This window comes from Prunus avium, chromosome 1, assembly GCF_965620075.1.
Source record: "Prunus avium chromosome 1, drPruAviu1.hap1.1, whole genome shotgun sequence".
In the NCBI taxonomy this organism is placed as follows: domain Eukaryota; kingdom Viridiplantae; phylum Streptophyta; class Magnoliopsida; order Rosales; family Rosaceae; genus Prunus; species Prunus avium.
In genome coordinates, this window is record NC_142284.1 from 22,520,137 (window position 1) to 22,538,962 (window position 18,826).

The 18,826-nt window shown below is 37.0% G+C and overlaps 1 protein-coding gene and 1 pseudogene across 1 annotated transcript; both read right to left on the reverse strand.

The window, feature by feature from the left end:
• Nucleotides 1–203: 203 nt before the first annotated feature.
• LOC148297593 (uncharacterized) lies at nucleotides 204–2,705 on the reverse strand (annotated as a pseudogene).
• Nucleotides 2,706–6,647: 3,942 nt separating this feature from the next.
• LOC148297594 (uncharacterized) lies at nucleotides 6,648–7,091 on the reverse strand. The gene has a single exon (XM_088247705.1). It carries the CDS (start codon nucleotides 7,089–7,091, stop codon nucleotides 6,648–6,650), a length of 444 nt encoding a protein of 147 aa, XP_088103831.1.
• Between the last annotated feature and the right edge of the window lie 11,735 nt (nucleotides 7,092–18,826).

An 18,826-nucleotide genomic window follows, 5' to 3' on the forward strand; every position in this document is an offset into this window, starting at 1 on the left:
AAAACCAAATTCACGACGGTGAATTCCCGTCGTCTTTTGCCTTTTTTGTAGTAGTGGAATCATGTATAGGAAAACCTGTTGTAAAAGTTAAAAATATCTTTGATGACCATAATAAAAAAGAAACATCACACAGTGGACCTACAAGATGTCATCATAATAACGGTGTGATAAAACAAAATGATGAATCATTGCTGATAGTTTTCTCAAATTGAAAACAATAACAAAACAAAAAGCTTGTTTTGGTAAAACAAGTTTTGGACCAAACAAATATCAAATTTGGGCGGGTTCACAAAAAATTCCCCCAAATCCTCTTGTGCATGCCTATCAATATTTGGTATGGGAAGAATAGGTATGTCGTAACTCTTTTTAAAATATTCCATCGTGAAAAACTCTTCCACATAATCAAATGGATTCCCATCATTTTTTATTACTGCCACAAATGCATGCACACAGGGAAACCCTTTGATATGCCACATGCGGCAACTACATGTATGACTCTGCAAGTATACCATTACAGAGTCCTCGCCATGAACCTCTCAAACAAGAACTCACTGGAACGACTTACGTCCCAATGACGTCCACTATCCAATAATTCCTCTAACCTTGTCTCCATTTCTGGACATAGGCAAGTGTTCCATTCTTCTGCTGTACGTCGCCTCTGAGCAATCATTTCCATAATTTTGATCCTTATACCATCTATCAACTGGTAAATGGGCAAATGACACTAGTCTACAATCCACGCATTAAAGGACTCTGCTACATTGGAACACATTTCACCATATTTTTTACCTGGTAATTAGGATTTCATGAGCCAAAGATAGTAGAAAGGCAAAAAAAAAAAAAAAAAAAAAAAACGAGTAGCTGCATAACACTATAAAATATAATTGTAAGGAACAAACCTCAAAATCTAAAACACTAGCAGTTAAATGCCTATAAAAATATGGCATTTTTTAAGGTACAGCAAGTGGCTTCAATGGTATTTAAACTTTTTACCTAGGAAGTTAGCAGCTGACCAATTTTCTTTCGGAAGGTTTTTCAAAAACTCTCTTATTATAGCACCACCCTCCTCCTGCAGCGTTCTCATATGCATTTCGAATGCGTCCTCAGTTGGAGCATATGCACACTTACCAAAAAGATGAACAATCCAATCACGATATGTCTTTCCCAATGATGATGGATACTTGGCAAGGACATTGTGTTTCAAATGGTGGAAGCAAAATGCATGTGGTGAATGTGGGAACACGGATGGTAGTGCTTCAAGCAAACCTTTGTTACGATCAAATATGAATGTAATAGTCCTTCCTTGGGGGTTGACAATTTCTGCAAGATTTTGCAAGATTTTGCAGGAACCAGGTCCAATTTTCTTCATTTTCGGAATCAACGACTGCAAACGCTAAAGGATACATACCTGTTTTTATCATAACAATATTAGATCATAACAATTTTTTGTACTAGCAGATAAGTCACAAACTGAAATTAGCCTTTCAAGATACGTAAATAGCAACAACAAAAAAGAACCAAAACTGACCGAGTGGGTGCTTCACATTGTAAATAGAATGCTTAGTAACAAACCACAAAATATAAAACACCAATACACAAAAAATTATCATAGTTTACCTACAGAGAGTGGCGTAAAATTTAATTTAATTTTTTTGGTCAAAGCCACTTGTTTCATTACCTTGGTTGCCATTTTTCCCAGTAGCAGCAAGCAAGTGCCCCTTACATTTGTTCTTGATAAATGTCCCATCAAGGAATTATAATGGCTGGCAAAATCTAAATCCTTCTATACACTCCAACATACAACGTGAACCAGGGTTTGAGCTCAACACCGCTCCCACATACCAAGCTAGGTGTTTATACGACAATGACTCATCACCATGGACCCTTTTCTTTGCTAATTCCTTCCCGTACCACGCATTGTGATAAGAAATGTCCAACCCATTGTTTTTCTTGAAATCCTTGACAATTTCGATCAGTTTAATCAATGGTTTAGATTGGATTTGGTCAACCAAAATAGAGGACACAATTTTCGAAGACATCATTCTGCTCGTACGTTCACGGATGCGTCCTTTGCAAGTGTGTTCGTTGTTCAGGCTCCGAATGTAAAAAAACCCATTTGCAGGATACAATGACGCATGCACACGCCAACTACAACCATCAGACACTTTTTTAGAACACTGGGCAGTCACTCTCTCTTTTTCATTTTTAAGGTACCTAACCTTAAAACCTTTCTCAATGGCATAATTGCACAATTTTTCTCTAAAATCAATAACCCCACCAGTAAACTTCTGACCCACATGATTGATGTAGTTCTTCCAAGAATGAGACAAGTATGTATGACCAGAAGGTGCTGCGTATTTCCCAATGAAATCGTCCTTAGCAGTATGCATATTACCATCACCACCAAACACATCATCAACACTGTTTTGCTTCTCAGGTTGTAGAAACTCATTAATAGCAATTGTAACTGTATATTTCTTCTCATTCATCAAGGATAGATACATTACACGCACATCTAAGTCGGTCTCTAGTACACATGGAGGATGATCCGACACGAGGTAAGTCATCTCAAATGCCCCAACCTCAAGCTCATTGAATCTTGAACATATATTAGAACACAACAACATTAAAGTTGTGTCACTTTGAAGTGGAATCGAAACAGTCTTGTCCTTAAACACACATCTTCCAAATACGACAGGTTCCATTTTTGTTGTAACAAAGAAAATAATGATTGTTAGTCTTAACTTGCAAACTAATGTACCTACCCAAGTATCCAACATTATTACAGGGAAAGAAAAATTATTGTTTGTTGGATGAGTAGACTATATATGATGAGAATAATTTACCTAACCAACTAAAAGAAAATGAACACAACTGTTATCAGTATACATGAGTATCTCAAAAAATTAATAGAAAAAAAAAAACGTAATCATATATAGCAAAGCTTGTTGTAAAAGCACAAGATAATAAAAGCAAAAAATTCATTTGATGACAATGATTATTAAAAAAAAAATCACACAGTCTGAGATGTCAAAATAATTTAATGATCATGTAGGTAAATTAATAATGATGGGAATAATTTACCTAACTGAAAGAAAATAAATACAATTGCCCATACAAGAGTATCTCAAAAAATGATACATAAACAAAACCACTTGGGAGTTTCATCAAACACGTAGTGTGCGACAGAACCTAACAAACTAAGAGTGTGATCAGTATGGCACAAATCACAAAATAATTTCACAAAAAGAGCAAAACTACATATCCAAAACCAGGTACACTACGAAGCATGGGAGACACTACGAAGCATGGGAGACACTACGAAGCATGGGAGAGACCTAAAAATGGGCAGGGTACCTGCCATTCACTTTTTTCTAAGTGTGGTGCACATGCTTTCTCACAATGGGCACGATGGGGTGAACTAGTTTGCATACCAACAATTTAACCATCCAACTAACAATCACTATACAAAAGTATAAAACTAAAAAATTGATTCTAAAAAAACAGGATCATGTACAACACTTACAAAAAAGTGTAATCCCTTTTTCGATTCCACTTCAAAATAAACTTAAAAACCCTGCCTATTGTAGGTACACAACTAGGTGTTAAAAAACCAAAAATCAAACCATCTGAGATACAAGAGTATCTCAAAAAATGATACATAAACAAAACCACTTGGGAGTTTCATCAAACACGTAGTGTGCGACAAAACCTAACATACTAAGAGTGTGATCAGTATGGCACAAATCACAAAATAATTTCACTAAAGGAGCAAAACTACTTATCCAAAACTAGGTACACTATGAAGCATGAGAGATGCTACGAAGCATGGTAGAGACCTAAAAATGGGCAGGGTACCTACCATTCACTTTTTCAAAGTGTGGTGCACATGCTTTCTCACAATGGGCATGATGGGGTGAACTAGTTTGCCTACCAACAATTTAACCATCCAACTAACAATCACTATACAAAAGTATAAAACTAAAAAATTGATTCTAAAAAAAATAGGACCATGTACAACAGTTACAAAAAAGTATAATCCCTTTTTCGATTCCACTTCAAAATTAACTTAAAAAATCCACCTGCTGTAGGTACATAACCAGGTGTTAAAAAACCAAAAATCAAACCCATCTATGTTCATGTAGGTAAACTAATGATGGGAATATATATGTTGTAGGTACATAACCAGATTACTTTTTTCTATGTATATATTTGCTGCAGGTACATAACCAGATTTAAAAAAAAAAAAAAAAAAAAAAATCAAACCCATCTATTTTCGTGTAGGTACATAACCATGTTTTAAAAAACTAAAAATCAAACCAATCTATTTCGTGTAGGTAAACTAATACCCAGATATCTAGTTTTGCTTTGGTTTTGCTATGGTTAGGACCAACAATGGACGAGGCTCCATGTACATGCAAGAGAGAGACTTTTTTACCTGCTATTTGGCGGCAGACCACTCACGCTTGCTAGTGGGTGTCGAATGCTCTGGAATTTTCAAATGAAATTTCAATACCTGGAATTTCTTCAATGGCAACAAAAGAAACCCCTCCCTCAACCAAAAATCCACCTTTAGGAACCCTAATCAAAACACCAATCTTCAAACTAAAACCATAATCAAAACGTCCGACTAAGCAAATCAACCCCATAATCAAAACGGATAATTAATTGCAGACACAAAACCTGGAAAGGATCACTACAATAAATTAGGGGACCAAAAATTCAAACACCAGCCTCTTACATGTTGAATTGTAAATAGGGGTATTTTGGGAACTTGAAAAGCATAATAACTCATATATGTAGCTTAATAAGGTAATTTGATGAGTTGGATCCTAGTCATGGGTTTTGGTTGATAAAAACAGGGTATTATTTGTAGAAGCAAAAAGTAAAGAGTTGTAGGTAAGTCAAATTGAATTTGAAGAGGGTAAGACAAATTTGCTATATGAATTATTCCTTTATATGATTGTCCTGGAAAGATTTAAAGACCTCTTCTTTCAAATATTATCCGCTACTTTGCGCAAAGATTTGATCAATCATATCCTTGGAGTATTCTTTCTCTTTATTGAGAGTCCTTATAAACACGTTTTGATTATGTCTTCTACAACACAACTATATAGTGTCCTCAAAGACAAACAACATAGTCACAAGACATCTATGATGTCTTAGGTCTAAGGATTTAGTTTGCACCATTGCAATCTATGAGTTCTAGTTTGACATGTGAGTAAAGACTTCCATTCTAAAACTTATGTATTTGATCATGTTCAATGCACTTGTTCTCTTGCAAGCACCTACGCACATATCTTGGGGTCACTGCACTCAATTACTTGAGGACCTCGTCATTCCCTACATTTAGAGAAGATATTGTGTGCATTGGTCTTGGCGGAAGATCAATGCCCAATTGATATTCCTACGACCAAGAACTTTTTAGGATATGACTAGGGACCATGATAAGTCTCAATGTATGCAATCTCATTACTACATAGTTCTCATGTCCACTTTCATATTCCTTGGACTATAGTTGTTTTATATTTCTTAATATAGAATAATCATGATTTTGAAAATAACTGCTCTTGCCCATGAATAACTTAATAAGTCATTACAAAAGATGTCATTAACATTAATTATCAAATAATTAGTTGGCTTTAAGGGCATACTACTAACATGTTGAACTAAGATTAAAAAAAAAGTTCAATTGTTTGCTCTGGGAATCTAGTATCTAATTCTACCAACTGAAAATCTATTACATGATTAAATACATCAATACGATAATAATGCTCAAATGTAACAGAATCCTTTTGTTGACCAGAACGACCTCTACCCATTTTATGATAGGCACTCATATCAGGTACATTAATGTCATGTTGTTCACAAAATAATAGCACAGTCTTGATAAAATCATTCCAACCATTAATTCTCAACTCGTCAAGCTTCTTTTTTTGTACTGGAAACAAGATTCAAAGCACTTACAATGTCTTGAGATTTGCTTTGAAGTGCTTGACACAGAAAATCTATGAATCCCATAGTTTTGTCCAACAAAAGTAAGGCAAAAGCAAATTCAAATGACATCATAGCAATATAAATACTCTCAACTTCCCCACGAAATTTTGAGGTAGGTCCATTATGACCTATTTGGTCTAGAAGTGTCTTAGTTGCACCAAATAAATCAATCAAACTCCTAATAGAACTAAAATGAGATCCCCAACGAGTAGTTCCAAGTCGTTGCAAACAACGAATTTGATTAGCCCATTTACCCGTTCTAAGTTTTCCAGCCTCTAACAACCCTTGAATTTTAGCTTTTCGAGTCAATTTCAACTCAGAATGACGTTTGGTAGAAGCACCAACAAAATTTCACAATATTATTCACCATTGAAAAAAATCTATAAAGGACTCCCACCACTTTAGCTGCATCATTTAAAGCTAGTTGAAGGCGATGAGCAAAGCAATGTATATAATATGCATATGGACAATCATTGAGAAATAATGCTTGTAAGCCACCCCATTGCCCACACATATTACTAGCACCATCATATCCTTAACCACACATATTTTTAACTAAAATGGTATGTTTACCAAGCACTTTACAAATCTCCGCTTTTAAGAGTTGAGGAATTAGTGTCATGAAAACTTATAATATCAAAAAACCGTTTTCAAATAAACCCATCACGACCAACAAAGCTTAGGATAATAGCCATTTGCTCCTTCTTAGATTCATCAAGTGCTTCATCAACGAGAATACAAAATTTTCCATCCTCCCCAATTTCCTCATGAATCTTCTTCCTCACTTTATTTGCAAAAATATTTAGGATCTCTTTTTGTATCATTGGCGCAATATATTTAGTATTTCCAGGAGCATTCTCTAAGACGACTTTTTCAACTTCTACATTCATTCTTGAAAAAGCTTTTATCAACTCAATGAAATTACCCCGATTTGACGAGTCACAAGATTTATCATTACCTCTAAAAGCCATTCCTTGATTTTCTAAATATCTAATGGCCTCTATTGTGGTTGTAAGTCTCAACCGATTTTTTGTAACATCTTGTGATGATTGCACCACTCTGTCAATATGTTCACTAGGGTTTCTTAAATCCATCCACTTTTGCATAGCAAGATGATGTGGGGAATTTATATTGCTTGCATGAGCAAATCACATTTTTCTCCACCAACTCGCTTCCAATTTTTAAACCCACCGATAGTGAATGCCTTGTGTAAGTGATCAATATCAAAAAGAAAGCAAGGAAAACATAACCCTTTATCTTCATGAATAGAATACTCAAGCCAAGGGAATTGTTTGAACTAACATTGTTGAAATCGACGATTTTGATTCCCATCTAAGTGGCGTGGATATTCCCCTAATATGGGTTGACATGGTCCTAAGAGAATATGATGTAGGACGAGATATAGGTCATTTATGGTGGAAAATATTAATTAAAATAAAGTGGCTCAAAGTTGGAAGGAAATCGTGCAAGAGATGAAAATTCTGGTTAAGTGTCAATTATGGCGCTAGGAAAAGAAGGAAGGTGTATCGTTGGGATTTTCGGGTTGCTTGATTTCTTGAGAAAATTTATATTATATTTATATTTATAGAATAAGTTATCAATCAGGATATTATTTTCATAATATGATTTTAATTATTTTTCTTATTAGTTAAGTTTTAGTAATATTCTGGAACCTAGGGTTTCCTACGGTTTTAGGGTTTCTTGGGTTTCTATTTAAGCCAACTCATGGAATTGTATTAATAAGTTTTATCATATTATTGATCAAAATTTAGAGACTTTCTCTATTTTCTCGCTGATGGATTTCAGTTTATCTTGTCGGGTTTCGACGTTTGTCGATCCGTAAACTCGTGCTTTCGTGCTGCATTAAGTGGTGTCAAAGCGGGTCATCATTCAGAGCAAGGATTTGCCTTCTCAATGATGAGCGGCAATGGGAGGTACGCAAACCTCATCGACGATGGTTGTGAGGAGATATCAAATATGGAAGGGGAACTCGCTGGTGGATTTGCTCGAAGCCAACCTCATCAATTCTACATTGCAAACGTTCCATGCTTTATGGGGAGTGACTGCATTAAAGGCTTTCTTGAATGGGTTGCAGATGTTGAGGAAGGAAATCGTGCAAGAGAGGAAAATTCTAGCTAAGCATCAATTATGTTGCTAGGAAAAGAAGGAAGGTGTAACGTTGGGATTTTTGGGTTGCTTAATTTCTTGAGAAAATTTATATTATATTTTTATTTATAGAAAAAGTTATCAATCAGGATATTATTTTCCTGATATGATTTTAATTATTTTTCTTATTAGTTAAGTTTTAGGAATATTATGGAACCTAGGGTTTCCTACGGTTTTAGGGTTTCTTGATTTTCCATTTAAGCCAACTCATGGCATTGTATTAATCAGTTTTATCATATTATTAATCAAAATTTAGAGACTTTCTATATTTTCTGGTGGATTTCAATCATTGATGGATTTCAGTTTATCTTTTCGGGTTTAGACGTTTGTTGATTCGTAAACCCGTGCTTCCGTGTTGCATCAAAATATATGCTCATCGAACATTATCACATTCTTAATTTGATATGTGCATATTTGGTGACGTAATCCCGGATCACGTTCAAGAGAATTTGTATAAACTTCTTGATCACAATAGACTCTTTGAGACTTGACTCTTACAGTTTGAGACTCCACTCTTTGAAACTCAGAAGGAGGTTGCTCCCCAGAACTTGGAGGAGATGAAAAAGGGCCACAAGGCATGCTACTTGATGATTCATCATTTTTTTTCTTTAAAAAATGCAAAATATTCTTTGGTCTCTTAGGATATCGATGATGATATGACACTATAAAGTATAACCTATGAATGATGTACAAAACCTGTAAGAAACTAGGGTAAAACAATCTCTCGTAAGGTAAAACAATAAGGGTTTCATATTTTTAATTTATATAGAATAGAAGATAGCCATTCAAACAACCTTCAAATAAGTGAAGAAAATTACCTCAACAATCAAAAAGAGAGGAGCTTAGCTTGCTAAATTGGTGTGGATGGTTGCTGGTTGCTCTCTTTCTCACGTTACTGACTTGTGTTTGAATATGTAGTTTAAGTATTTCTCACGTTATTGATAAAAGCATATAGGGTTGTGGGCTAGGCTATGATTATATCATTACAAATTATTTTTTTGGGAAGACTACATCATATTTAGGAATTTTAAAAAAATTTCATATGGGCTGCAGCCCATACAACCCACAATATCAATTCATCCCTGAGTGGATACACGGTGATTGGTTTTAAGTACAAGTTGGAGATGGTTAGAAATATTCTCTAAAAGCCAATCATTTGATGAATATTTTGTTTAATTAACTATCTAAGTTAAATCATAAGGGCAATTACGTTAATTTAGGTAAAAGTCTCATTAATAGCTAGTTATCTAAACAACATGCCAATGACCTTTGAGATGAGGAAAGTGATAAAAAAAATTTAGGTCCAAGAGACCTTTCCTACTTAAGTTTGTGCCTTAAAAGGTTTCTAGTCATATGATTGTCAATTAGCCGTTCACAATCCGTAAAGACTACCATAAGCGTATGAGTGTTTGCTAGAGAGTGAGTACATTGAACGCAATCAATCAAGAAATTTGGTGTGAAAAGTTTACTTACATGTTGAACAAGACTTCTAAGTTATAATAAAGCAAAATTGATCCTTAGACATGAAGCTCCATGGTTGCCTTATGAATACATCGTTGATCTTAGATTATGTTGTATCTTCGAACACGATCTGGGAATTGACTTAAGACATCTTCGGGGTCCTCGATTGATTCATAAGAGCATGTGAGTGTATAACAAGGGATCTTAAACTCAGTACAGAGAGAACACTCTAAGGATGCGTTTGGACGTTCATGGGAAATCAAATGATTTCCCACGTTTGATAAGTCCATGCATGTGAAATAGTTGCCTGGCACATGGGAAAATAAGGGGAAAATGAAACCTTACACCCTCCTTGGGTTTCATTTTTCCTTCGCATGGCAAACTAAGGCCAGCATTAAATGCACTTTTTTCATAACCATTAGTTCATATTTTTATATGGGTATAATTGGAAAATTAAGCCAACTTTGTCTTACATTCCTACACAAACCAAACATCAAAAAGGAAATAAAGTGGTATTTCCTAGTTACTTTCTTAACATCACCAAACATGGGAAATGAATCTTCTATTTCCCATCCCTTGGAAAAATACATGGGAAATAATTTCCAATCAAATCCTTTCCGCGAACCAAACAGGGCCTAAGATGTGATTCGAAAATCTGTGGGCAGAGTAGTGAGCTTGATTAAGGAAGATGTTTCTAATCACGCTCAGAATTTCTAATCAAGTCGTAAATCATCACAATATGGGTTTGACATGAATTTCATATCCTATTAATGTGAATAAAGAGTATTAGGAAAAAGAGAATGATCATATTACTTTATAATTCTAACTGAATAGTTTTCCTTACACATTCTATTTAGTTTAGGTAACCATGATATGATACTAGACGTCACTCATGTTTTATGGAAGCCATAATAAGAACCTGAAAGCTGTGGAAAGAGAAGTTGAAAGTAAAGCTAGATAATAAACCTAGAATGAAGGAATGAAAATAAAGGGTAAAACAAAGAAGTAGTTTGTCTAATGTGTTGAGAGGTCATCATTTTTATTGATCCTTGTTATTTATAGAGCTGTCACAACCTAAGAGTTTGGCCATTAATTCGCCAATAATCAATGACTTCAGAAAGAAACCTTCCTTATTGGTATATGTTCCTCCTAAGTCTCTAGGATTTGATTCTGGCCGAGCTCTTCGCCTTGAATTTCCATTCATTATATTCTTAATTGACTTTAATTTTCTAGCTTACTTATGTATCCCGAAAGTTTTTGGCCCCTCCATTCTAACTTGGGGCTCTAGTACATAACTTGAGCTGAAATGATAATCTGCTCTTGGGGTGGGCAAAATCCGATTTTCCCCTCGAATTGGAACCAAAATCGGAATATACATGAGGTCTGATTCGATTTGATTTTTATATAAAGTGTCTAGAATCGAACCAAACTGAATCTATGCGGTTCTAGTTCTATTCAGTCTGATTTTCAAGTTTTAGCCTAAGTTGACTTTTTTGGTCAACACGACTTTTTTTCCACTCGGTTCGATTTGGTTTATTAGTTCAGATTCCCATTTCCTATCTACCATTCGGATCAGGTGAGAACGCTTATGTGAGAACATTAAATAAGAATAAATCGCAGCCATTGAAATGCATTTGAACGGTTGAAGAGAAAAAGCGAGCTTACGGTGCATTAGGGTAGGCTGCAGTTTCCCCTTAGCAGAGGTGTCAGGTCGAGCCTGGTTCGAAAAAATCGCGCCTTTCTTATTCCTGACAGTGGTGCCTTTCTTGTCAATGGAATTATGAATGAACCCTAGTCATGACACCCAAATACCTACCAGACATCAAGTTCTCTATTCCTCATCTCTTCTCACAGAAACTCCTTGGTGTACTGTTTCTTGTTGACTTGCTCTTCTGTTGTGGCAGAACCTCCGTGATCGAGTAATTCTCATCTGAACGTCTGAATTGGTACGTTTCTGTCGAATTTCCTCCCTCTCTTTGATATTAAAGTGATCAGTTCATAATTGTATATCATTTTGTACCCCTCTAGCTTATGATTTGGTTATGTTATTGAGTTAAACTTGTGCTTTTAATCCCTTTTCTGTTTATCATTCAGTTCATTGGGCCTTAGATAGCAATGGTGGCTTTGGATAGGAAAAGATGCAAAATGGTGCAAAAACGAGCAGACTGAGTTAGCAATTTGTTTCGGCCTTAACTTCCTCCTCCCAACATGTATTGGCCCAATTAATATGTGGTTGGAAAGAAGAGATTCTGAACTGCAAGATGGACTGCTAAAACGTATCAATTGATGAAGCCAAGCCCAATCCATGGGCCCATCAAAATGCACACCATACATTCCAGTCTATTTTCGGAAGTCAACTTGCAAGGCCCAAAACGTATACTTATACTGCTCAGATGGGAATGCATTCTTCATCAAAGTTGAAATCTCAGGCCTTCATACACCAAGCCTGGTTCAGCAGCATCTTTTATTTCCAGCAACCAAACGAAAACCCACATGGGTTGGCAGCAAAAGGCAGCCACAATTGAACACCCATGTGAAGAAAGCTTGAGGTGCAGCAAAATAAGTATGGGATGGGATTGATTCCAACCACGCTAACATAGATAAGATGAAGTGGGAGTTATGGGTTGTATTAAATGAGGAATGGTGGTGTTGGATTTCATCATGATGTTCCTCCCTCTTAGCCCTATAAATAGAGGAGTCTTCAAGCTACAAACTTCACTTCAGCCATCCTCCACACTTCCATCATTCCATCAACACATCCAAAAATCATCCTCATACATTCCCACAACCCCAAACACGCAAGCAAACAACCCAATACTCTAAACTGCCCCAAAATCACCAAAACAGCTCCAGAAAACCTCCCTTCCATTTCCCTACGAATTTCCTCTTTCTCAGCCATCACCACTCACTCAAACTCATCCCAAATCACCTCCATATCCTTCATACATCCTTCTAGACGTGGAGAAGCTCTTGGAGAAGCATTGGACACCACAAGAACTTTAGAAAAGGGTTTTTCTACTCTTATGGCATTCATTATGTTTTCCCATTTCTGTTTTAGTTTCTTTTCCATTATGAGTAGCTAAATCCATAACTAGGGCTTCGATGTAACCTAACATGAATATTCTGGGTTTATAAGTTTGAAGTTTGGAGTTTCAAGTTTGATTCATGATTCATGTTCTTATTCATTATGCTTATAAGTTAACATGCTTGTTTGAATGATTGATCACCATTAGAACTTGTTTGTTAACTATCTTGGTTTGAATTAAGAGTAGACACCATGCTTTAATTCGAATTGAACTATGAATAGGAAGAGTATGTATGGACATTCGACAACAGGGATTAGATACATGCTTGGTTGTTTAAATTGTTCTTCTATGCTTAATGGGTTCCTAATGCTTAATTTTAGGTTAGACAACAAATGATCAAATTAGGGAATTAGGAACACAAGGTTAGGACCAAACACCATGGCCTAATCATACTTTAGCTAGAATCAATCTTTGAATCTGAATTAGACTTGTTACTTGACTCCTTATAACCCAGAATTGAATTGTTATGGTGATTCGAATGCCCTAGTCTCCAAATCTGTTTTCCATCTCTTAAAACCACTCATTGTTACATTTGTTTACTTGTTTTTGTTTGCAATTTCATTTTGCATATTTTGTTCAACAATCACAACCACTCTTGCTTTAAATTCTGTTTTAGACATAACCTCCTACTTTCTTGAATTTGGTAAGCTAAGTACATAACTAGTTTTAACTTCTCAGTCTTCGTGGGTACGACCTCGTACTTGTCTTGCTATACTACTAATTGCCCCGTACAATTGCGAGTTAACATAATAATTAACAACATAAAGTTTGCATGTTATACTGCATTCACTTAATTGAAATTGCTTTAGGACTTTAGGGAGGATTTGAGGGCTTTGATTTTCTGGGTAAGAGTAGTCTGTCTCTGTACGGAGTGTTTGCAAAAATATAAATTGGCCTGAGTAATTTTTGTTGTGTGTTGTACTTCGTATTTTTGTTTGCATTCTGGTTGTTTGTTGTGTTTTCATAAAATTCGAGGAATCTTCATCTGTTCCTCATTGTAATCCTGCTTTGGGCATGTAGTGGTGTGAGTGTTGGGCATAATTTTAGGGATTTAATGTGGCTTGGCAAACAAATAATAATAAGTACCAGTTGATCTACACATAAGAGAAAATTGAATCTTAACTCTGAATATATGAGATGATTTGGGATGCATAAGGAGCAATGCATCTTGTAGTAGGTATCAATTCTGTATCTGAATTTGTTGAAATTAGTATTTGTAGGTGAAATTATGTATCTTAATGTGTTGAAAATAGTGTATCAGTTTTGTAACTTGATATGTTGAAGATTCTGTTAGTAGGTATCAATTATGTAATGTGTTGAAAATAGTGTTTGTAGGTTTAAAAATGTGTAGATAATATTGTGAGTAGGTATCACTTCTGTATGTTAATGTGGTCATAATATTGTCAGCACGTATCAGTTCTGTTTCTTAAGCAAAAGGTGTCTTTTGCAGGTATAAAATGGATTGTGGGTTTGAGTTTAGTTTCCCGGAGTCAGAGGTCTATTCTACCCGGGTGAATAATCTGTGTGTTGCGCAAACAGTCCTGTGTAATTTTGGGGCGCATTTCAGTGAGTCGCTTATGGAAAGATTTAGAGAGAGCTGTTTTGGGCACCTGTTGGGACTCTATAAAATTGCATTTAGTGGTCAAATTGTGCATGGTCTGGCACTCCGGCGAGTCGGAGGACTTGGTGTGAAGGACATGATGAGCCTTAGTTATCCAATAGGGTCCAACGTTGCTCAATTCAGTGTAAAGGATTTTTGTTTGATAAGTGGTCTAAAATGTGGAAGCGAGCCTGACATAACGTCTGCCGGGGAAGATCATAAGCGATTTATGAAAGCGCATTTTACCAACAGGAGCCACATTACTGGCCAAGACTTAGAAAATGCATTCCTAAAGTCCGAAAGAGGAAGCGAGGACTCATTCAAATTGGGATTGCTGTATTTTGTGGAGTCTGTGATAATGGGTAGACCCCAAAATGTAAAGATAAATGAGGACTACTTACATTTGGTTCATAAAATGGATGAATTCAACAAATATCCGTGGGGATCTATATCGTTTGAGTGTCTGTAAGATTCTCTGTTGTTTGTTCCCGGGAAGAAAGAGAGAGATGAAGACAAGGATGGGCAGGGGAAAGGGGAGAAAAAGGGAAAAAAGGCGGTGCGGAGTTCAGTGAGAAAAGGGAAGAAAAACGTGGAGGATGAGAAGCCTAAAAGAATTAACAGACCTGCATGGAATATAAAGGGATTGAGCTATGCTTTCCAGGTATGATTTAGTTCAAAATTAGTGTTTGTAAAATTTAAATTTGTAACTAAGTACTGACTTTGATAATCTATTTGTTGTAGATTTGGGCGTATGAATTAATTGCTGAATTGGGAATTCCCCCCTTAGATATTGTAGGCGAATCAAGGAAACTGCATTAGTCCCTCGAATTTGCCGGTGGGAATCCACAGAGAAAGTGCCTGAGTTTAGAAAGCTGAACGCTTATATATTTCAAAGCAAACAGGTGTGTAGTTAATAATTGATTTCAATAGTATGTTGGTTTCATGAGGAAAGGTGTTTACTATTGTATATGACCTGTTAACTGTATATGTTTGACAGCCTGTTATACTGCGGCTCTTACGACCAAGTGAATTAGAGATGAGGCAACCATATTGGAGTTGGGGATCAGTTGTTCCTGAATGTGATGCACCTAGTGCAGGCCCGCGGGTATGTAAGGACCTTGATGAATTAAACTCTGTTGTGCAGCAGTTGAGGAATGAGGTTGCACTATTGCACCGTGAGAAGGGTGAGCTGGAGGAGAGAGTGTTACGCTTGGAAAAGTGTACCAGTCATGCAGACGCCAGGAAGAGTGAGGATGATGGAGAGGAGAGACTTAAGACTGAGGATGCTGGAGAGAGACATAAGACTGAGGATGCTGGAGAGGAGAGACATGAGACTGAGGATGCTGGAGAGGAGAGTGATAAAATCGAGGAAGGTGGAGTAGCCAAATCGAGGGAGGAGTGTGTTCAAAATGCGAAAGAAGAGGTGCAATATACAACCCCGGATATAAATTGGGATGATCCAGATGTGGTGTGTGTCACCCTTGTTAAATTCCTTACGAATCCTCCTCGAAAGATTGACATGTCCATTGCGGAGGGTGAATGTGGCGAAGATGTTATAGTTGGGGTGGGGCGAAAGAGAGGTCGGGGAAGGAGTCGGACGGTTGGTCCTGTGACGAAGAGGCCAAGGGCAGTGGTAAGGGAAACTCCATGGCAAGGTCGGGAGATTCCCAATATTTCGAAGGACCCAATTGCTGACCCCCTAAGGCCTGTTCCTCGTGATTCCCTTCTGGAGGTGGCAAAATTCTGCTGGGAATGGGGACAAGAAGTAAAGTAAGTTCCCTTTGCCCGTCCTTAGTGAAATGTAAATGGTTTATTATGATTACCTATTGAGTCACTGGTGAAACGGAATTGATAATAACAATGATTGACAAATATAGTTCACATGTGCGGTTATGTGGAGACGAAGCTATGGAAGGTTCGCATAACTTCTTTGTTCGGTTGCTGACCAAGGACGGTTGGTTGGATGACTCGGTAAGCATTGATTGATTTGGGATTTTGTCAATAAGCCCTTGCTATGTAGTAATTGATTGATTTAATAATGGAAACAACCCTTTTATGTAGAACATTGACATGGCCTTGCATTTGCTACGGGAGCGGCACAATAGGTCTGGCAAGTGGGCGGGTTCTGACTGGACGATACTGGACACCACTTTTCAGGTCTGTATTATTTCATAAGCATTGTTTGTTTTGAAATTTCGTATCCGTTATGATGCATAACTCGTGTGCCACTATGCAGAAATGTGCTGCCTTAGATTACACGCAAATGAAGTCGTATATTGGAAAGGAGGAGAGGAAGCACAGCAACGGTCTAGTGGGATTGGTGAAGGGCGAAGGGCATAAGTTGGCTAAATCATGGGGGTCTGTGAATCAAGTTTTTTTGCCCTTCAACCTACAAAGGCAGAAGCACTGGATCTTACTTGTTATCGATTTAAAAGAGTGTGAGATAAGGGTATATGATTCAAAAGTAGATCTGTGCAGAACTCAAGCCATCCAACGGGCTGTGCAGCCAGTGTCCAAAATACTGCCCCGGTTGTTACACGAAGCTGGATATATTGGCGACGGTCTACTTCTTAAAACTGAGTGGCCAGTTAGTCGCGTTTTGGATGCACCCCCCCAACAAGTAGGCGGGTGAGTCATATTCGACCTAAACACATTGTGTTATAAAAGTGCACTTTTGTTGTACAATGAATGACAGCTGCTTCGCTATGTTTCAGGGGCGACTGTGGGATGTACATTTTCAAATACTGCGAGTTTCTGACCTCCAATGTAGAACTAGTCAATATTTCCCATCATGCCATGCCCTTGTATCGGTTGAAGCTCGCTGTGCAGTTGTTGCAGGGATATTAACGCGTGTGCTTAATTAGGAGAGGCAATATGACATAACTGGGTGGGTGTAGTATACGAACTTGCAACCTTCATTTCACTGGGTGGGCGGTTTGTAATTATGTAGGTAATAGTAGTTGAACTGAAGAAATTCATATAGCTTGGTATTGGCTCAATTCGCGAGATAGAGAACTAACCTTTCTATCATATAAGGGAAGCTCGAAGAGCTTTCTTCGCATGCTTGAGGGCATCCTTCTCGTTTGTACGAAGGTTTTGACAAGGTAGTTTTGAGTCTTACTTATTAATGAACAAACTCTTCTTTATGATCCAACTACCCCTTTTGACTTAAAATTAAACAATAAGTTATTTTTATTGGGTCCAAATACAACCTGTACGAAACCGTCAACACATGTTGTTGATACTATGTTGAACCATAAACCGTAGGACCTGCCACACTGTGTTTTCAAATGTGGAATAAATAGGAATGTTTCTTGTTAACGGCAAACAAGATTGTGAAGGTCAAGATGCAGGCATATCAAACGTTTAATAATTCATTTCCTAATTATGCTCAATGACTAATTCATAATAGTAGATTTGCAAACACTTCTTCATATTTCATAGCTGTCTGGATTAGAAAATTACAAAATATACACTTGAAAAGCCAAAACAGAACACAATTTATAAAATATATACTTGAAATTGCTTGAACATTTCCAGACGCAAAAAGTTTCTTACTTCTTCATCACTTGAACTGCCAAATTTAGAAATGATAGAACTAACAATAGTAGGAGGATCTTTTTAATGCCCTTCACTATACGGATGACTTCAGCATATGCATTAAGTTCCTTCACATCCAGCTGGTTTTCAATTTGAGATTCAGTTGGCATGTTGCCTCCAGTCACCCATTCATAGCCACTACACCTTGTAGCTCCCTAAAAAAACATAAGAAAGTTACATTTTTCATTTTCGGATTACAATGTCAGACCCAATTCTTCTACTCTGTAGCAGTTTTCGTTGGCTTAGGCAATGGCCGATCTGAGTTAGTGTTATTGGCTTAGGGAAGATAATACTTACATATGTTGTGCAGCACTTCCAATACGGTCTGCCCATATTCCTTTCAGATTTGGAAATTAGCATAACCATCTCAGCATTGCAGTGCCGACACCTCTTTCCTTGAGTGTTTGTTGAAGAATTCGACATGGCTTTGCCCAGAAGGGAAAATGAAGATAACAGAAGATGACAACCCTGCCAAAAATTTGCTCAAAACCCCCAATTAATTTTCCTTAAAATCTGAAAAGGAATTGTAATTTATTTTTTGGGGAGAACTAATATGGAGTTTCAAGTTTGAATTGTCCTGTTTTGGTCGTAACAATCTGTGTCAGTGAGCGGCAAATTCAAAATTTGCAGGAATGTTTTTTTTTTTGTTAACCCTAACCCATGAGCGGGAAAGAAAAGCATTGCTTTAATATTTTTTAACCCTAAGCACTCGACAGTAAACCCTAAACTGTAGGCGGCAAAGCCCGACACCCTTGAAGTTGTTTAAAAATCGAATATTTCAGTGGAAATGATCACAAAATAGTAAAACTGGCGAGTGGCGGCATGGGAATGCGCCGCGTGGCGGTTAGGCTTGCAGCTCCCCACTCCAGCGCCTCCACTTGGCATTTCTTGTATATTTTATTCAGTTTTTTTCCCA